A 19,211-nucleotide genomic window follows, 5' to 3' on the forward strand; every position below is an offset into this window, starting at 1 on the left:
ACTCCCTGTTCACATCAGGCATCTCCCAAAGTACTTGAGGAGAAAAATCCATCCTCTCTTTCCATCGATTGATTATAATAAGCCAGCCAGGCCAGGATTGCCTGGAGCAGCAGGACAGAGGATGAAAGATTTAATGGTTCCCTTTCATATTTCCGCCTACAGACCAGCTGCCTGAGCACAGCCTGCTGTGATGTGCCCTCCTGGGTTTGCACCTCCAGCTTGCACATTTCCTGGCACCCCAGGCACTGGAGTGGCTCACTGGAAGTTGTATGAGCAAGTACAAGGCAAGGTTCTACTTTTCTGTTTCTGTCTTGTGCAGGAATTTCTTTGTGTCAATGCCCATCACCCTCCTCCTCAGGCAGCCAAGGAGGTGCAATGTCTCCTGTTCAGAACCCCCAGTGACACAAGTTCCAGGTGCCACTGAGAGCTGCCACTGCCTCAGTGGTGCCAGCAGGACAGGACTTTTTGTTACCTGGTGGCAGCACAGCACACAGCCATCCTCCAGCAGCTGCCAGCAGTGCACAGAAAGGGCACACAGGGCACCTTCTTTCCCCTCTGCCACTGGAAGCCTGGTCCTACAACTGGGTGCTCTAAGGTGCCTTAAGGCTGCTCAAGCCTTTTGCCTGGTCCATGAGTCCAGCACACATTCCAGTCTAAAGGGAACTTGAAAATCAGACATTCAGCTTTCAGAAGGTTAACACAAAGGAAGATGCACTTAATCTTTATTCTTTTCATCTTTGCTGTCCAACACTTCTGTGGCATTGAAGAAGAACAAAGTTTCAAGTTCAGCATTTCTTTGTCATTGCTGAATTGGAAAATCTACTCCCAAGAAATAGTAATCTTCAAATCTAATATTATATATAAGCATAAAAATCATCACATCTTCAAAAACTGCTTGGGAGTTCCTAATTTCTAGTTCATGAGATGCTTTAAAAAAGTCTGCTTCTCAGTGACATTTCTCAGAACATGAACCCAAATTCTCTGCTTACAACCCAAAAATACATATATATTTGGATACATATATTTAAAGTCTCTTAATTGGCATTATTTTCAAGTTGAGACTCTTAGCCCCAAAAGGCTTTACTTCCAAATCCACTTGGACAACATCCAGTCCAGCAGATTATGACAACTACAGCATAGTGCCCAGAATACATTCCATGCTGGTACATGACATGGATAAAGAACAGGTCAAATTACTCATGGCAGCACCCCACCTAAAGCTCTGCAGGTCAGGTACAATGCCTAGACTCCAGAGTGCAGTGTTATCCCATCACCTGCTGCTAATACAACTGCTTTCCATACAACCAGAGGGACAGATCCCTTAGGGGAACAGAATTGTACAGATCCGCACTGTGTATTTTTAAAAGTGTTTAGCAAGAAGCTTTGATCTATTATTTTCCCCCCTACAAAGCAGCAAGGGGAAAATTCTTTGTGCTTCAGTCCAAGGAAGGAAGGAGAAGGACTATCTTGTTTGCCCCTGGGAGCCAAATTATCATAAATATGCTAAGCAGTGCAAACTCCCCAACATGTGGTACTGGAGCATGTGCAGAAAACATCACAGCATCTCTTCAGGGAAGCCTAGCACGACAAAGCCTCCACTGGCAAATCGCTCCTGGCTTCTGTAGATTTGACAGAATTGCCTACAAAGGGAATGATGGCATTTTCAGCTGAGCAAGAGCTGTTTAATTTGGTCCAAATCTCTATACAAGATGGGTAGAGCACGCAGTAGACTAATGAGCAGACCACACATTTCTTCCAGCCCAGGAAAGGTCAAGTGGTGGGATATTTTTGGTGTATCAGGTCACGCACACTAGGTTAGGGTCTTGCATACACAGCTGTGGCCCACTGTCATGTAACCTCAAAAGCAGAGACTCACTTAACATCTTCTGACATATGGAGGCAAAAGGCCCAGCAAAGGTGCTGGCTGTGATGTGTTACAGGCTCTGCTGGGGAGGGGGCAGAGGGGAGGGAGGAATACATCTTGCAAACCCCACTGGAGACCCAAACAGACACTGGCACACTGGAATGTCACTGCAGTGGTGAAGGATGCCACTTCCAGCATTTTGCCCAGGGTGTACAATACTTCAGGCTGATGGACAAACAATTCTCAGATAGCTCAGAAATAACTTATTCAATATTTAACAACACACCTATGATGCACAGCAGAGGTGGGTGGCATGAGGGATGTGACATCCAAGAGAACCCAAAAACCAAACAGGGCCATCTTTGAATCTTGCATTTCCACACCTGTCTTCCTCCCCATTCCCCAGGCAGTGAATCACAGCTTCACAGTATAAAACCAGAACAATGGGCACCAGAGCACTCATAACATAGCTGCATTTTGCTTCCCCATGTGGTGAATGGGTGCCAAAAAAATCTGATGAGTTTCATAATGGTGGTGTTAAAATGCATTGTTACACTAAGTGTAGACTTATTTATAAGATATAGGTCCTTAAATTATGCCCTGAAAATGTACTTGCTGAATTGAGACACCCAAATCATTCCAGTGACATGGTAATGTGTAATTAAAGACAGCTTTTATGCTTATTATCATTACAATTTAATGGAAGATAGCAATAAAAAATGCCTTGCACATAGTCTGCATATGTATTAGGACTATCTAAAAACTTCAAACAAGTGTGTTTGTCAGTACAACCCTGTGCTGACAGCTGAATGAAAGCGATCACAAAGGTTCTTGCTTGCACTGTTTAAAGATCATACAGGGTAAGACATGAGGAACAGATATTATCCAGAGTTCAGCTGCTTGTAAGCATTAAAACACCTGCATGGGCATATTTTTCTGTGGCAGCTGAATTGTGTTTGTGTGCAATTTGGCTGCTTGCAATACAGAGCATCTCAGCACTACACTTTTAAGATACAAGATCCTTATTTTGATACTTTTCAAACTATTTACATTCATTAATGTAAAGCATTCAGCATTAGATCCTTGGTTCAACTGTACAATAATTACTCAGGTTTTTTTACTTGACGGCCTTGCTTATTTCAGTTAAATAAAGGGGAAATACTAAGCAATTATAGATGAAAGCACAGTGGGGTAATTTTCTAAAGGTTTATATTAATTTTTGCCATTATTTCAGATTTTTAGTGCTATTTATTGATTCCTTCACAAAGAAAGAAAGAGATTCAAAACACAGCTTTCAGGCAGAACTTTGGACTGCTAAAGTCCAGCTTTCTTCCTTTGTGTCTTTTTTTTCCAAGTCTTATGAGATGCTGTGTTTTTCATACACCCTGAAAAGCATCTAATGCAGGAGATGCATTCTGTATTCATGGAAAGTGTTCAATTTTTAGCCCTTCATCAAGACACCCAGCTGTCTCCTGGACTTCACAGGGCACAGAGGAATCTCCTTGGCTACCATGTAAACCCCACCTTTCTGCACAAGCATACACAAATCTGATGCAATGTTAAGGACAAAGGTAAAAATCACAACCTGCAATAACAGATAAGCCACTGTATTAAACAGTGCCTCCTGGATCATCTGCTCTATGACCATGGAGCACCTGGCTGTGACTCGTGCTCACTGCCATCCTTCATTTCTATAGCTCTTTTTAGGCTCTAAGTGCCAGCACAGTCTTCATAGAATGTGCTGTATTTTGCCAGTGTATAGAGGAAAGGAGGCAGATATGGGCTCAGGTAAATCCACCATCCCATGCAAACACCAATGCTGCTGGCCTTCAAATGTGAGTCAGATGGTGATCCCACTGCAAAATGCCTTTGCCTATCAGTTTTCCAAACCCTCTTCAAATTAAATAGGCTAACAGCATAATTTCTTGGGATTTTTTTTATTAAACTGATTTGCTTATTCAATTAGTCATTAAAGGCTATTACAAAAAATAATTTTTTCTTACTATGAAGCAGTATGCTTTCTATATCACCACTGCTTAGCCCATGGGAAATCATCAATTATGTGATGACAGTCTCAGACTGCAATCACTTTACCATGGCTGCAGCCTGGTAAACATTTCTGCTAGGTGCAACACTTCCTACAGCCTCTTTCAGGTTACAAAATAGTGAGCATGTATTTATTGTTCCTAAAGAGCCTGTCAAACAAGGTAGCAAAGCATCTTAAAGGAAGACTCTGAGGATTACATACCACCCTTCAGCTAAATGAATACTTCATATATAAGAACTTCATATATAAGAACTTCATATATATTTAAAAGAGATTTTCCACGTCAGTTTTTAGAAACACATCACCGATTACAGTAAGCATACAGGAGCTGAAATTGATTCCATTAGGAGCTGCTGTTCTGAAGAGTAGCCCACATCCCAGAAGGACAATGAAATATAATATGCAGGCTCATTTAATCACTGTATCCAATTACAAGGAGGAATAAATCAGCACACACATGCCTATGTCTGAATTTTAAAAGGTAAATAGATCGTGAATAGTCAAGCCAAATGCAGAGGAAGTGCTGCATTTGCTTCCCATTTGAAATTTTTTGTTCCATTAGGAGCTTGATTGTACAGAGCTGACATTCTCTGCAGTAAGGGGACACAAAACTCTGACATTCACCTCAGTGGAGTTTGTGTATGGTCTAACAAGACTTTCCTGGTCTGTCTGCCCTGATGCATACCCAGGACTCCCCTAAGTCACAGGGGGTCAGAAGAGGAGCTGCCTTTCTTTCAAACACTACAAATAGCAGCACTCTGAGCACTTGCTTCTACCGTTTGCTGTAAACTCCCTCATCCCAGACCTACACGACCATAAGCTCCAGGAAGATCAGAATCCTCTCCATTTGTCAAGAAAACATAGTACAGCAGTTTCTTGCAAAGCTGATGGCATTTTCTTGTTTTCCAGATGCTTTTAGAAAACTGTTATCAAATATTTATTGTTCTTTGTAATCAAGAACATAGTTGTAACTTCCCAAATTACATCTTACTAACCTTGGCTCCCTGAACAAATTTCCTATCAATTAAACTATGATGTAACATCAAATGTCCCATTTGCATGTCAAAACCCTCACTCCAGAAGGGAGATTAGATTCTCATTAATAATAACATGATCTGTACTCACACATCAAAGAAAAAAAACTGTTCAAAGTATTTACATAAGCTGCACAAGGTCAGGTCATGACATATTTGCCTGGAGAGATGGGCCATCATGCTGGAAACAAAATTTCCGTAAGCCAGTAATACTACATACAGCTCAGGAAAATGCCTTCCTGGCAATGGGAGAAGCCCAGTTTCAGCTGGCAGAGACCTCCCCCAGCCTACAGCTTTAGACTTTGCTTGTCCAACATGCCCAGGTTTCCCAACTGATCACATCCCAAAATCTCCTTGTGTGCTTTGGGGCTTCTGCCCACAGCAAACCTCAGAGGTCCCACGATGGCAATGGCTCCCCAGGTGTCACTGCCCTGGGGAAGGGCTCTGTGCTCATCAGCAGCCCAGCACTGATGGAGCCTCCAAGGCATCCACAAGCTACTGTGGCCTAGGAGCCCTACCGTGTGCAAGGAGAGCAAGGAGGGAATAGACAGTGTCCCTTTGCTTCCCTGGCTACATGGCCACTGCTGCTTTAAGGGGTTCAATGAAAACCCTTTGACAGTGGGGATCTGACAAATGCTATTTGTTTGTGGTTGTTTTTCACTGTCGTTTGTTTGCTTCCAGCTTGTGGCTGTGCATCTCCCATGATGTTACTAACAGTATCAACAAACAAAATCCCATGGACAAGGCTCCTATGGGGCAGGGAATGAAATCCAACAAGGGTTTCTTTATTGTATTTATGCTGGGGCTCTGAATTCGTGGCTGGGAAAGAACAAAACCAAGATCTGGCTTTCTGGTTTTAACTGCAGTGGTTCCTAGAGAGAGGTCAACTAGCCCTAAATTCCAAGATATGGATTTGAAGAGGGTTAAAGAAAGGCTGCTTGTGGAATTGGCGGAGCATTATGGGCAATGAGAGGAAGAGGAGGGATAATGGCAGGAGGAGGATGCAGTGTGTAGAAAAAGGAAAAAAGGAAAGAAACTGAAAAGCAATAAAACGTGAAGTATAAAAGCCTCCAGCAGTCACAAGTCAGACAGCATGATTTCTCCATGATTATATCTCTCATTCTGACATTTATATCTCCATCAAAACTCAAGTTCAAGCAAAGGAATAAAATTACAATTCATGCCAAATGCCATAGCAAGAAAACCAAAATTTTTTATTATTAGCTTCCATCAAAATTAGACTCATCAATGCTGCCACTTTTTTTTACATTCATCTATTTTCCCCAAAATGTTTTTGCACTCAGTGTCCTAGTAGCCATCACATTTTCATGTCAGAGTATTTCATGTCAGTATGATCTTGATTTTAGAAGGATCTCATAAGTTTTTCTGAACTAAGACAAGGTCATCTCATGATCTCAGCCTGGCTTGGGAGATAGTGGTGTGAGCTGCTGCCACAGCTACAGCTCACATCCATATTTTTCACCTTGCCTACAAGACGGGACAAGTAATGGATTTTATTGCAGTAACCGATGCTATTCTGAAAAGCTCTTTCTGTCAGTGCCAGCTATACTCCATGAGGGTAACTGACATCTCATGAAAAACCTTTGACTGTCAAAGTGCTGTAATTCTGCTCCTATTTCAATCTTTGAAAGCATCAAAATTTACTCTAAAAAAACAAGCAGGACTGTCTCCAATGCCAACAACATAGACTCTCATAAAAGATGTTATACATCCTAAGTAATACCAAATCTTTCCCTCTAAAAAAAGCAACAGCAATTTAAAACCTGCATTATGAGCTTACCAATTGCAGTTAAAGCACAGAGCTTCTGAATTTATGCTCAATGCATTCTGCTCCATTATCTCCTTTTTAGATAGGCCCCTCCTCTCTCACAAAAGTATTCCTACTACAACCATCTATTTCTATATCCAACAGCCAATCTTCTCCCTTGCCCACTAAAATCAAAACCTAGCAAAACCACAGAAGAACACCCAGCCAATCCCTTCCAGCACACAGCAAATGTGGCCTTTAGCAGCTGCTGTCTCATCTGCTCTTTTTCTCCCTTGCCCTTGAACATGCAAAAAAAGGCAGCAGCCACTGTCAGGGCAGGGCAGAGCCTGGCTCTGCTGCACCTGGTAATCCAGAGTGTGCTGGCAGCAGCTTGCCAAGGCCCCAGACCTTCTCAAGCAATTGTGTTTATTCAGTAACACAGCAAGCAGAGGCACTCTGTGCTGTAATGTAGCCCAGGGTTCCCAGCTATTAAGGGAGGTCTTAAGAGCCCACAAAAAGCCAATTGGGAAATAGGCAGAAATCTATACCAATTAAAGGTTCACAAATAGGTCTTGGGTTGTGGCTTTTTGTTCTTAATCTCCCCGGGTGACCTCTGAGCCTAGGGATTTACAGAAAGCAGTAAAGTGGGAAAGAAAAGGACTGCATCAGTACACTGCACAACCAAGCATCACCTAACAGCAGTAACAGGGAGCATGACAGGGAGCCTAGTAAAGTAACAATCACTGTAGTTTGGCTATAGCCAAAACCAGTCCCACTCTTGCTCACAAAAAGACCAAGGCTGCTACTTCCATAGCACTGTGAAACGGTTTGAACTCAGGGCATGTTAAGAAGGATTGCGGGGGAAGGAGGAATTAACAGCATGAGAGTAAATTTAGTTCACAAGAGGGAAAAAAGCCGCTTTGAAGAACAGATTTCTTTCAGATTTTTAATACACAACCTCAAAGCACAGGTCTGCAGTGAATCCATCCTTCCACCCTGTGGGCGGGCAATGAAGGCGCTCTTTATATTCCTCAGAAAATGCTAATCTCACAAGCAAATCATTGTATTATAGCAACTTGGAGCACTGGAAACACTGGAATTCAAACTCTGAAGACAGCGCGTGAACTGTATTCTTGGACTCAGAGATACAGCAAGCACGTCAAGATACAGTTTTATCTTTTCAGCATTCTTACAAAAAAATTCCCCCATTCCATAAAAGCCTTATTCAAAAAAAGAAAAATACATTTAAAAATCAGAATTTCAGAGCACCATCTCTGAGTTTTATATCATTACAGATCCTGCTTTCAGGAAGGAATGCTTTGCTGTATCCTGAGAACAAGGCTCCAACTCAACAACCATCACAGTAAGTGCTAATGGCAACACGGGAGTCACTAATGTACAAACGCCTACTGAGGTCAGCAGCTGGGGAATCTTGGTGTGACCAAAGAAGAGTACCTGGATGACAGTGCACAGCTTTTCAACAGCTTTCAGACCAGGGTTGGATAGTAAAAGGCCTTAAGGAAGAAAAGGAGTGCAACACTAAGCAGTGAGAACAATAAGTGGGGGACCTGTGGTGAAGGGCCCCATGTTTGGGGTTCCTGAAGGACAAGGTGGTCTCGGGCTCCCGCTGAAGGAACAGAATGTGTGGACACTTTATAAGAAGCAGCAACATTGATATTTCATTTTTACAGTTCCAGTTCCTACTCTCACAGCTAACTGACCTGCCAGCCCACACACCATCTGTTGCTATTCCTCTTATGCTACTCTCTTAAAAATCAGGTCCCACTTTTCATCTACTAGAAACAGCACTTTTTAGATAACTGTACATGTTTTACAGTCAGCTTCAGTGAGCCACATTCTGGGAAAATACGAAGCAGGGCTGTATCTGGAGGCTGAGAAGATCTAGAAAGCTGTGTCACCTCTGCAGCAGAGGTTATCATGTTCTTGGTGGTTTGATCAAATTTCTGCAGGGGAATGGATCTCTAGTAGACAGAAGTCAGCAAGAGCTACCACAGTTTAGATTCATTTCAGAATTTGGCTATGATATTTTGCTAAGCGGCTGTTGACTTCTTTGGTGTTCTCATGGCTCACTAGAGGCAGTATGACTTTAGTTGCAACAGAAGGTACCTGGCCTGCTTCATCTCCAGACCTGCAGCTGTGGAACTGACCTAACCTCCTGTGTATTATTTGAGCCAGACAGGGAATCAACACAAGTTGTTGGCGTATATCTAAGATGACAGGTCTCTTGATGAGAGACATTTCTTTGGCATGACCCCTGTTCAGTGATTCAGTTTTCCCCTTTGACTTTGTGGACCTCAGTCTAAATCTTCTGACCAGGGAAACACAAGTTATTTCTGCTACATTCGACACTGACCGGTCACACTTGCGTGATCAGAAAATGATCCAGATTAAGACAGAAACTAAGAAGCAACATTTGCTATTCTTTTTACCACTAAAATGAAAGAATTTTTATAAAGTCTTCTAATAATTTTTTATCCCTTCCATTTACTTCTTGGCTTAGTACCACCAGACAACTAGGAATTATCAAAAGCACCATTCTGAAAAATATTCTACAGAAATGCTTTTCAAATATACAAACATGTCTCTCAGCTACTTAATGCATCTGGTTATTTATAAATATACATATGACAATATATATAATTTCACGTATCTGAAATACTTTCTCCATTGATTTGGAAGTTACAGCACCTAGATTGCCAATGTTATGAGAGCAAAAGGGATGTTACAAATAACTGATTAAATGTCTTCAGCGTTACACTTCCAACAACCTTACCAAATTCACAGTGTCATAACACCTTATCTTCCAGGTACCTCATCAAATTGCTTCTATCACCCAAGTTTATTTTGCAGTACAACAAATGAACATTTTCTGCATTTTCTGAATTAGAAGCCTTTCCCACTGTCAAAATAAAATTACTTTTACCCTTAAAAATATTCTTCTGATAGACCTACACTTCCAAAATCTTTTCTGCTTAAACAACTAAGTTCATCAAAGACCCTGATATTGTCTACAATGCACATCTTCATAATAAATGGTTTCACACTAGGCTTTCATGACAGCTCCTTATCACTTTCTCACATAGCAAAAGGTGACAACAGGCAATAATGAATCACTGAATTACAGGGAAAAGACTGAGAAAACTAAGAAAACTAGGACAATTGGCTGTCATATAGAATGGTAGCTTTTTCTTCTGCAAATTTGGCTCAAACAAAGAACATTAAACACTTGGGGCTCTAGTAGGTATTCTTGCATTGAGTACCAAAACAATGTATTTAGGTGCCTGCAGTGCACAAAGTGCCTCTTCGCTCCCTGGCACACTGAAACCATGTGTTTTTTGATTGCTACCTCAGTTACTTTCTCTCTCAGAAAGGCTCCAACTTGATAAGTGTACTCACAGCATAAAGTACTTGCAGCGATGAACTGAAAAAATACCATCTGTATCTACAAAGAGTCCTGATCATGCATAAGAGTGTTTATCATTCCCCATGTTGACTCTAGTTTCCCAGTTATTGGCTACAACAGCGGGACAATCAGGAGCAGCATTCCCAGACTCTGCCTTTACAAAAGTTTGCCCAAACAAGTTTTAGTGCCCAAGTGCAAATAAACCCTTTTCAGCTTCCGTGTCCTCATTTCTCAGAAAAAACTGTCTGAGCTCCTGACACAAGAGAGCATCTTAGACATATTCCCCTTGTTGGCTGCATTATCTCTGGCACTGCAGCATGTCTGTCTGTCTGTAGTGAGCCCCAGACATGATGCTCCTTCTGCAAGCTGATTCAGCTCACTACTGTGACAGAAAGTAATCCTATCAAAGAGGAAAAAAAAATTCCTATTAAGTTACCTAAATCTACTTGGCACAAGATCAAGCCAAGCATAGAAGAGGAGATGGGCTAGCACGGCAAAGTGCAGTTAGAGAATGCCATACCTTCCCATTTGAGAAGCCAGTGTCACTGCTGGCAGCCTTGGTGCTTATTTCATGCTACCCAGAGCTCCAGCTTCTCTTGTCCCAGCTTCAGGTTCCACCATGCCATTCAGCAGAAAATGCAGCTGCCACTCTGCTGCAAACTGAACCAACAACTTGATCAGTTATCCCACCTATCTTACTATAATCTTAGATTCTGATTAATTCTTTCCAAACTGCAATATGCTGCATGCAATACTCTGGGTCAGAGCAAAGATCCTCATAAAAAGAACTAGGTCTTTGATAGAGGATGCCCAACAGAAGAAAAATAACTCAAAAAAAAAAAAAAAAACCAAACCAAACCAAAACAAAACAAAAAAATAAAAATTAAAAAAAAAAAAAAACAGAGTTATCTTCCTCAGACACAACCTCCTATCTTACAGCAACAGGCAGGGTAGATTTTCCAAATGGGAAAACATATTGATACCACTGCAGTGATGGAGTTTTTGCCAGGATTTTGCCTAGTTTGTGTTTAAACCTTTCAAATTTTGGCTTCCACAGAATACTCACAACAAGGAATTCCACAGTTTAGCTGTGCTTTATACTGTAAAACCATTTCTCTTTGTCAGTTATAAACCAAATTCACTGTGTTACAAAACACTTGCCTCATCATAAGAAACAATGAACAATTTTTACGTCTCACCTTCCCCACACAATTAATAGTCTTGTAGGTCACCACGTATCTCTTTTACCAAAAGCTGCCTTCCTACGATGACCAGACCTAGACCATTCTTAGATGTATTTAATCTATAATTCTAATCACCCTTGCTGATCGTTACTTTATTTTCAACCTGAGCTGGGAGAGAAGAAGAAATCATATTATACATTCCATATTTAACAGTTACACAATGGTATAACTGCAGCTCTTGCTTGGCTTTTTTTCCTGATTACCCTAAATACTACTTGCCTTTTTAACCAATGCTGATCAAAAATTTCCAAGAACTATCCACACTACCTCCATAGACCTATTTTCTACATGATAATAGTCAAGTCAGCACCCTGCTGAATGTATAATAAGAATTTCCAATTCTTCATGGTAGAAAAACACATTACTTTGCATTTTTCAAACTTGGCTCCCATCTGCAATTTTAACCTGCAGTCACACAGATTTTTATTCCTTTCATCTTTCAGCAGCCATAGGGCTGGCTTGAGGGCCTGCTCCCAATTTATTTTCCCAGTTCTACACTGCCCCATTCTTACTATTTTCATGAGACTAATTTTGAGTTGGATCAGCTTCCTGATATAGCACAACAGCTCAAACAGGCAGTCAGATATAGGGATAACAGGGCATACAAGAACATCTTACATGGCCACCAAAGGTGAAACTATGGCTTTGTTTATCAGGAGACTCAACCATTTAATAATACAAGCACGTGCTGTTACCTCAGATTTCATCACACTCAGCAGCACCCAGTCTTCAATGGAGAATTCCCTCCATTTTAAACACAGACAATTTACTCCTCATTCATTTTCTCTTTTAAGTAATTATCAGTCCTGAAAAGCATATCATTCCTGATGAAAATGATCCTTAAATATCTTTCAGGATTTTTGGCCAGGGACTTTATCAAAAGCATTTTGAAAATATGAGTATAACATATAGGCACACCAGATCATGTATATCCTCATGCTCTTTCAAACATTTAACAGCCCTACAGGATACACAAGATCTGAAAGGTCTGCAAAAAATAATCCCCACATTTCCTTCTTCTCAGTATGTTTCTGTATACATTTCTTCCTTCTGCATCTACTGTACTGAGACCCAATTTTCCAGCACAAATTCATAACTTCATGATGAAATTTTGCATCTGATCATACTCCTGCAATCAAGTCCAGCTGCTGTCCTCACCTGCACTCTTCTCACTCCCTGCCACCCTCCCTGTGTCAGGGGAGCAAATTTTATGTCACTGACAGATCAAGTGGATCTTAAAACCAATAATTTAATATCTTCTAGGTTAGTATCAATAGGACCAGCTTTGGATCTGCTACAGAATCACACGACAGACTGTAGAAGCACAGAAGTACAAGTGGCAAGAGTGGCTGGGAAAGGCTGAGCTGCTTCTTTCAACTCCAGCAACAATTTAGGCTAGAATAATGTATTGATAAAATGACAACCTTATTACTTAGACACTCCTCAAATAGTACCACTTCTTTTAATTGGTATCACATTTTCCACCTTCCTCTGTCACTCAAGCTGCTTTATATGATAGATTACACACCACTGTTAGGAGTTCAGCAATTTCATATCAGAGTTCCTTTAGAAATCTGCACGGAATAACATCTGATCCCGGTGATTTGTTACTATTCATTTTATTGATTTATTCTAAACCTACTTCTACTGACAGCCTAATTTAGAGATAGCTTAGACTCACACTGCATAAAGCAATGGTCCTCTGCAAGAGCCTCCCCAGGTTCTCTCATATTGAACACTGATATATATATATATTAATATTTTTTATCTTTTCTGTTATTCTTACATTGATGTGCTCAGCTAAATCTTATTCCCCTCCTATAAGCATGGCAGTAATATGCATTTAGCCCACTTATTTTACCAAATCTTCCTAAAACTTCAAGGAAAGGTTTACAAAATCCTTCAAAAATATGACATTTCATTATGAAGGACTGTTAAGAGGAAGGTTAGCAAGCATTTATTCTCTCCATGCTAAAACCTGGAAGGTAAGATCACAATGTGTTGGATAGGCAAGTATTTATTCTTGTTGACATCAGTCCACATGCATCAGATACACATACACTGACTGAGTGGCAGTCACAGGAGTACATTTTTCAACACCTTTTAATCATCAGTGAAAAGACAGTGAGCAAAAAACCTAATAACATCCTTCATAACGAAGAAAAAAATTATCAAAAGCAACCAGACCTTTTTTTCTTGGAATATCAAACAAAAGACAATCTAGAATAGGCAGAGCTTTTTCTCCCTTTTTCACAACTTCATTCAGCAGCTGACTACAGTCAGCTCATGCAGGATAGTACCATTCCCCTCCAAGGTCATGTACAGTTCCACAGAGGGTGCCACTGCCCAACAGCACAGCAGTGTCATTGGTGCAGTGCAGAAACAGAATGTGTTAAACAAAAGTAACTCTTACTACACAGGACTTCTAGGACAAATAGACATGGTCTGAAGGCCACTCCAAGGTGGTATGTTAAAATCCTAAAGGTAAAACTCTTTCTGTATGACAGGGGAGAGTTCCCACTAATCCAAGGATCATGCACATTCCCAGATAAGGTGACATAGCAAGGTATGGAAGTCATTACTCCTTTCTTTTCCTAGTCTAAAGAAATCCTGTCCATACTTATACTTTTCTGCCATTCTTTTAGCTATGTCATGAGGATTTGTCCTCTTTTTCTGTCCCTTTAATCTTTCTCCAGGCCCTCCATCATTTGCCACCCCAACATCTGCAATAGCCTAACAAAACTGTCATGCCTCCCCCTTGTCACAATCCCCTTCACCCAGTCCACTACAAAGATACATCAGTTAATACCGACACCACCATGTTGTTCCAGTGGTACCATTCCATGTTTATTTCCTTTCTCCAGATCACACTTTCCCTCTGCCTCTTGCTCTCAAAGACCTTCACAAATTAATCTCTTCTCTATTCATTCCCTGAAATGAATCCTGTAGTATGGAGGTAAAAGACACGTGGTATCAGCAGATGCAGTGGGGGAGATTATGTTCTACTTAGCAATGTTCTACTTAAGCTGCCTGAGAGAGAGGGGTGACCCAATGGACTGAAGGAAATGGTCTGAGAGATCCAGGCAGGCCTGGAGCAGCAGCAGTGGATGTGATGATCACTACATCTGCAAATGTTGAATGTAAGCGCCACAAAGCAGGACAGCATGTTTGAACAGAGACCAGCTGGAGGAAACTCCAAATATGACATTGGGATAATATCTAGAGAAGGAAATGCTGCTAACATCCAAAAAATAAAGATTTTACATAAAAGAGCAATGATTCTGAAATAAATGGTGTTGTCAATGAGAAGGGATTAGAGAACCCGAGATGCTAAGATTTGGTCTCTTGAAGATTAGTTGTTCAAATCCCCACTCTTGATGAGGATTAGCCCAGGAGGTGTGTTTTGCATCTTCCACCTAGATACTGATGTATCTGAAGTGTTTCTCTATTCAGTTCTTAAAACCCCAAATTGCACTCTAAAATGCACACTCAGCAGACATTCCCCAGTGATTCCCGCCACCTTAGAGATGACTCAGAAAAGTTGTTTGTTACAGAAATTAAAAATTTCCATCCATGCCATAGCAGGAAACAAGAACAGTCTTCTTGGGGGTTGGTATTTAACATGTTGAAGTACCTCAGTGAAATGAAAACCTCCTCCCTTTGAGATGGAATGCTGGCAGGCCTCTGTTAGTGGCAAGCTCAAATTTAAGGTGATATCCCAAGAACTCACATATACTCCCTGTCACCGTCATCACAAAAATCCCTCAGTCATTAAACAATGACTAAATAAGTTAAGCCTAAAGAGTCTTGCATACCTCAGGCTTTGTAGATGTCCTGCCTCTGGAAGTCACCAGAGCAATAGACTAGTCTAGCTTTGCAGATTGCAGTGTCCTTTTCAGGTGTCCTCAGTTGCTAAAACAGTGCTCTGCTATGTCACTGGCACTGGGATAACTCTTCAGGCTGGGTCCCCACCTCTTTATTATAGCAGAGTTTATTAAACTGAGCGCCTAAAGTGTCTTGTTGCAGGTTTAGCAGCAGCTGAAGGAAGCCTTGCAGACTGTGTTGGACACCAGTAAAATTTTCTCCAGATGAGCCCCAAAACCTGCTTTACACTCTCAGGTGCAAGTGGTGTCTGCTGACTTGGGCTAGAAAATGGAGGCTGGCTGGAGCAATCCATGGCTCAGCCATGTCGGTGTTTGGAAAAGGCAGTGTTCCATGACCACGCCAGCCCCAGGAGAGCAGATTTTCTGTGAACAACCTTTGAGGGCTGCAGTTATGATTTGGCATACAAAGGGTGGGAATGAAAACATGCAGAGCATCCCTCCTTGGGAAGGGGTCAAAAAGAACAACAACCCCCTGTGCACCTTCGAATGTAAGAACAGCCCTTTTTCTTGCTCTTTACAGACACAAATAAGGAAACTGCATTGGGGCTTGAGGGAAAGCAACAGGCCATGGAAGTCATCCTGGAACTGGCAAACAGACAGCAGGAGCAGAAGCTGGGTACAACAACATTGTCCTTTCATGTTCTGTGAAGCTATGCCTGCTAAAACACAAGCCTGAGGGGCTCTGCAACTCGATCATTCTCTGAGACGTGCCAGATTGGCACTAGAAAAAAATACAAAACGCAGCAAATCCAAGTACCCAAATGGCAGAAGGATGCCTTCAGGTACACGCAAAAAGCTGTACATATGCACAATCAACATCCCATACTTCCTCATGCTAACGGCAACTGAGTCTGCAAAAGAAGCTGGTAAAAACCATTACAGGGCATCCCTCTCATAAACCACTGGGAAACATTAACTCCTAAAGTCTTTCATTTTGATGAAGTTCTGTATTACCAGATTGATCAAGTCAGAAGAAAATGGTATCTGAGGAACTACCCTCGAGGGAATGGAAGGCTGCTGGGCAAGTTTAGCACACATCTTTGTGATGGCAAAAAAAACCAAAGGCACAGCTACTTTGTTCTGCTCCTGGGATCCAGTTAACCGTGGCTACAGGGCAGAGCCTAATTGTTTCTTTCCAAAGGAGCTAGGATAAGGCAGAGGTGAGGGGAAGCTTATCAACCTTTAAATACTTTACCATCTGCTAAGAACCAAGCAAGTAATGGTTTTAACATTTGGTTTGAGGACAATTTACCGACCTCCGTATACAACAAAAAGACCAGCTTAGGAACAGCCTCTCTGTGATGTGAGGGAGAGAGAGTAAAGAGATAAAAAAAAAAAAGGTTGTACATGGGAGGATATATACAGCATCTAACACTTTACACAAGGCGTGCTTTGCTTTTACAAACACCAAAATATAACGTATATCACTACTGAAAGTATCATTGTTTTCCAGCAAGATTGTGAGTTTATAAAATAAGATGAAGCAGACTATAAAGACTGGCAGTTGATGTTCCCCAATATATGTGTGATAAATATTAATGAAAAAAACTTATTCTATTCCAATATTTGACCTTAAAAGACCAAGGAAGCATCCTCATCACACTGCCTACAAGCTGGTTCAAGTAAATTACACCTATAACTAGCCTGCTTCATCTGTGGAAGGAAAACAACCACAGCCTCTCTCTGCACTAAATATTAATGTCTAGGCAGACAAAAGCAGCACTAGGAACACTGTAATAATATCACTGGCAGACACTATGTGTTTCTTTGGGGCACTCACACATCAGCACTAGGAATATATATGCCTGTTGTCCCACCTTAAACTAATGACTTGTTCTGAGACATTCCTCTGGGAATCACAGTTGTTATTTATATTTTCAGACATTTAAAGGATTAAAGTGTGCTTATTCTCGGTAATCTCATTTGTAGAGAAAGATATATACAGGCATCAGGAGTATGCATTTTAAGCCTATTGGGAATGACCAAATACAGAGTGCCGTTGGCGGCCACCTACCCTCTCTCCTCTTCAGTATTCAGGACCTCCAAAAGTCTCACCAGCCTGGCTGCTTCCATTAAAAGTATCTATGAATTGCAGGTTACAGGCACTTCTAATAAACTACTCCATGAGCTCTTGGTGACAAGAAGATGTGCATATAGCCAAGAGATCCAGCTGGAAATTAAACTTCATGCATGTCAAGTAGCCCCATTCATATAAAATTGCTCTAGGCTGGAATGAAATATCACTGGTTGAAGAAAAATAACTAGAGCACTGGGCGATACGGTGTTCCCCGGGCTATGAGGAAATGTATAAACCGCTTTAATGAAACAGATGTGCCGAAGTACTGGGGTGGTGGCAAAACGAGTGGCTGGTCAGGAGGTGAGGCGCGCTGCAAGCATCCGGATACAGGATGGATACAGGAACAGCTGCAGGCTGCGAGGGATGGCAGCCCTGTCTGCAGAGAGACGGTGCTGTACAAAGCCCGCCGCAGCCGGCGCTGCCCCGGCGGCAGCCAAAGCCGAAGGCAAAGCGGTTCAAGTTGCTGCCGAGCGGCTCCGCTACCGCCGGCGCTCCTGCCCCGGGGCCGGTGCCGCTCCGCCACCGCCCGGCTGCCGCGCCACACTCGGGGATTCCTCCCCGCCTCGCCCCCGCTGCACGCCCGGCTGGCAGCGGCTTTCGGCCAGGCGTGCCCGAGCGATCCCCGCGCCGCTCTGCCGGCACCGGGACCGGCGCCTCTCCCCCATCCCCGGCCGCCGCCGCCTCCCCGCCGGGCTCGCTCCTTACCCGTCTCTTTGTCCTGGGCGGCTTCCAGGTGCAGGTCGCTGAGGAGATGCTCCAAAATCTTCTCCGGCGTCCCCGACACCACCACGTATCTGTCGGAAAGCAGAGAGTCCCCGGAGTCATCCTCGGTGGAGGACTGCGAGCGGCTGCTCCACTCATCCTCCTCGTCCTCCTCGTCGATGTACTTGAAGTAAGGCACGTCGAAGGTGGGCAGCGGCCGCTCCCCGCCGCGGCCCGCCAGCGCCTCGGGCACCCGCGCCCTGCCGCTGCCCATGGCGCCCGCTCCCTGCGCGCCGCCGCCCGGCCCTAAGCTCCCCCCGCCGGGGCCATCGCCCTGCCGGGGCCGCGGGCCGCGCCCCGCCCGCCGCCGAGCCCGGCCCGGCCGGCCCAGCGCCGCACGCCCGGAGCCGCGGAAGCCTTACCTCCCGCGCCGCTCGGGGGCCGGGCTGCGTGACCACACCTTCCGCAGCACCAGCGCCGCGCCGGCCGCCTCCCGCGCCCGCTCGCCGCCGCCTCCATCGTCCACCTTCCGTGCACAGAGGGACAGAGAGAGCGCGGTCACTGCCCAGCGCGCTCGGGGCTGGGGCTGCCATCCCGCCGCCCGCGGGAGCCGCCGCCGGAGGCTTAAACTGGGGAGGGGGCTCTTTGCACCCCGGGACAGGGAGGCGGAACGGGCTCCCTTTGTGAGAGGCGCTGGGCTCCGCGTGCTGGATTTTAATTCACAGAACCCAGTGAGAGGGGGGCTTTCAATATGTGGGTTTCCGGGTCCCCAAGGTGATGGTTTGTTTAATTCCCAGACAGTCAAACAAAGCAGGGGACAGGTAACAATAGTCTGAAAGCGGCAAGTGCTCCCGAGCGTGACAGTAATAGAGAGGCAGAATACACCTTCTCTGAACCTTCTCCCCTGTACTTCAGTAAAGGCAATACAAACAGTGGAGCAGGCATGTAATGTGTACCTCTGAGCATCTCCTAAAATACTCCGTGTACGGATCTCCCTTCTTTTCAACAACTTTTTAACTTGGGAAACAAACACCCCCACAGAAAGTTCAGCCCAGTGACCGCTGCATGTGTGAATCCTGGCTAAGCTGCGCTTTGTACCCCGAGTTTCTCCCTCCCCGCTCCCTGAAACGGAAGGGAGGTGAGCCCCGATCCATTTGTGCACACGCA

At 43.4% G+C, this 19,211-nt stretch overlaps 1 protein-coding gene across 2 annotated transcripts in view; it reads right to left on the bottom strand.

Moving 5' to 3' along the window:
• The window catches only part of RAPGEF5 (Rap guanine nucleotide exchange factor 5), a 155,532-nt gene that overhangs the window by 44,498 nt on the left and 91,823 nt on the right, over positions 1-19,211 (bottom strand). For both annotated transcript variants that reach the window (XM_021538260.3, XM_085567928.1), the window contains exons 10-11: positions 18,467-18,570; positions 18,048-18,136 (exon numbers count right to left, since the gene is read on the bottom strand). In XM_021538260.3, the coding sequence (XP_021393935.3) occupies positions 18,048-18,136; positions 18,467-18,570 (193 nt within the window). The remainder of the gene's footprint in view (positions 1-18,047; positions 18,137-18,466; positions 18,571-19,211) is intronic.

The sequence above is a fragment of the Lonchura striata genome, chromosome 2, assembly GCF_050655825.1.
Source record: "Lonchura striata isolate lonStrDom1 chromosome 2, ASM5065582v1, whole genome shotgun sequence".
Taxonomy (NCBI): Eukaryota; Metazoa; Chordata; class Aves; order Passeriformes; family Estrildidae; genus Lonchura; species Lonchura striata.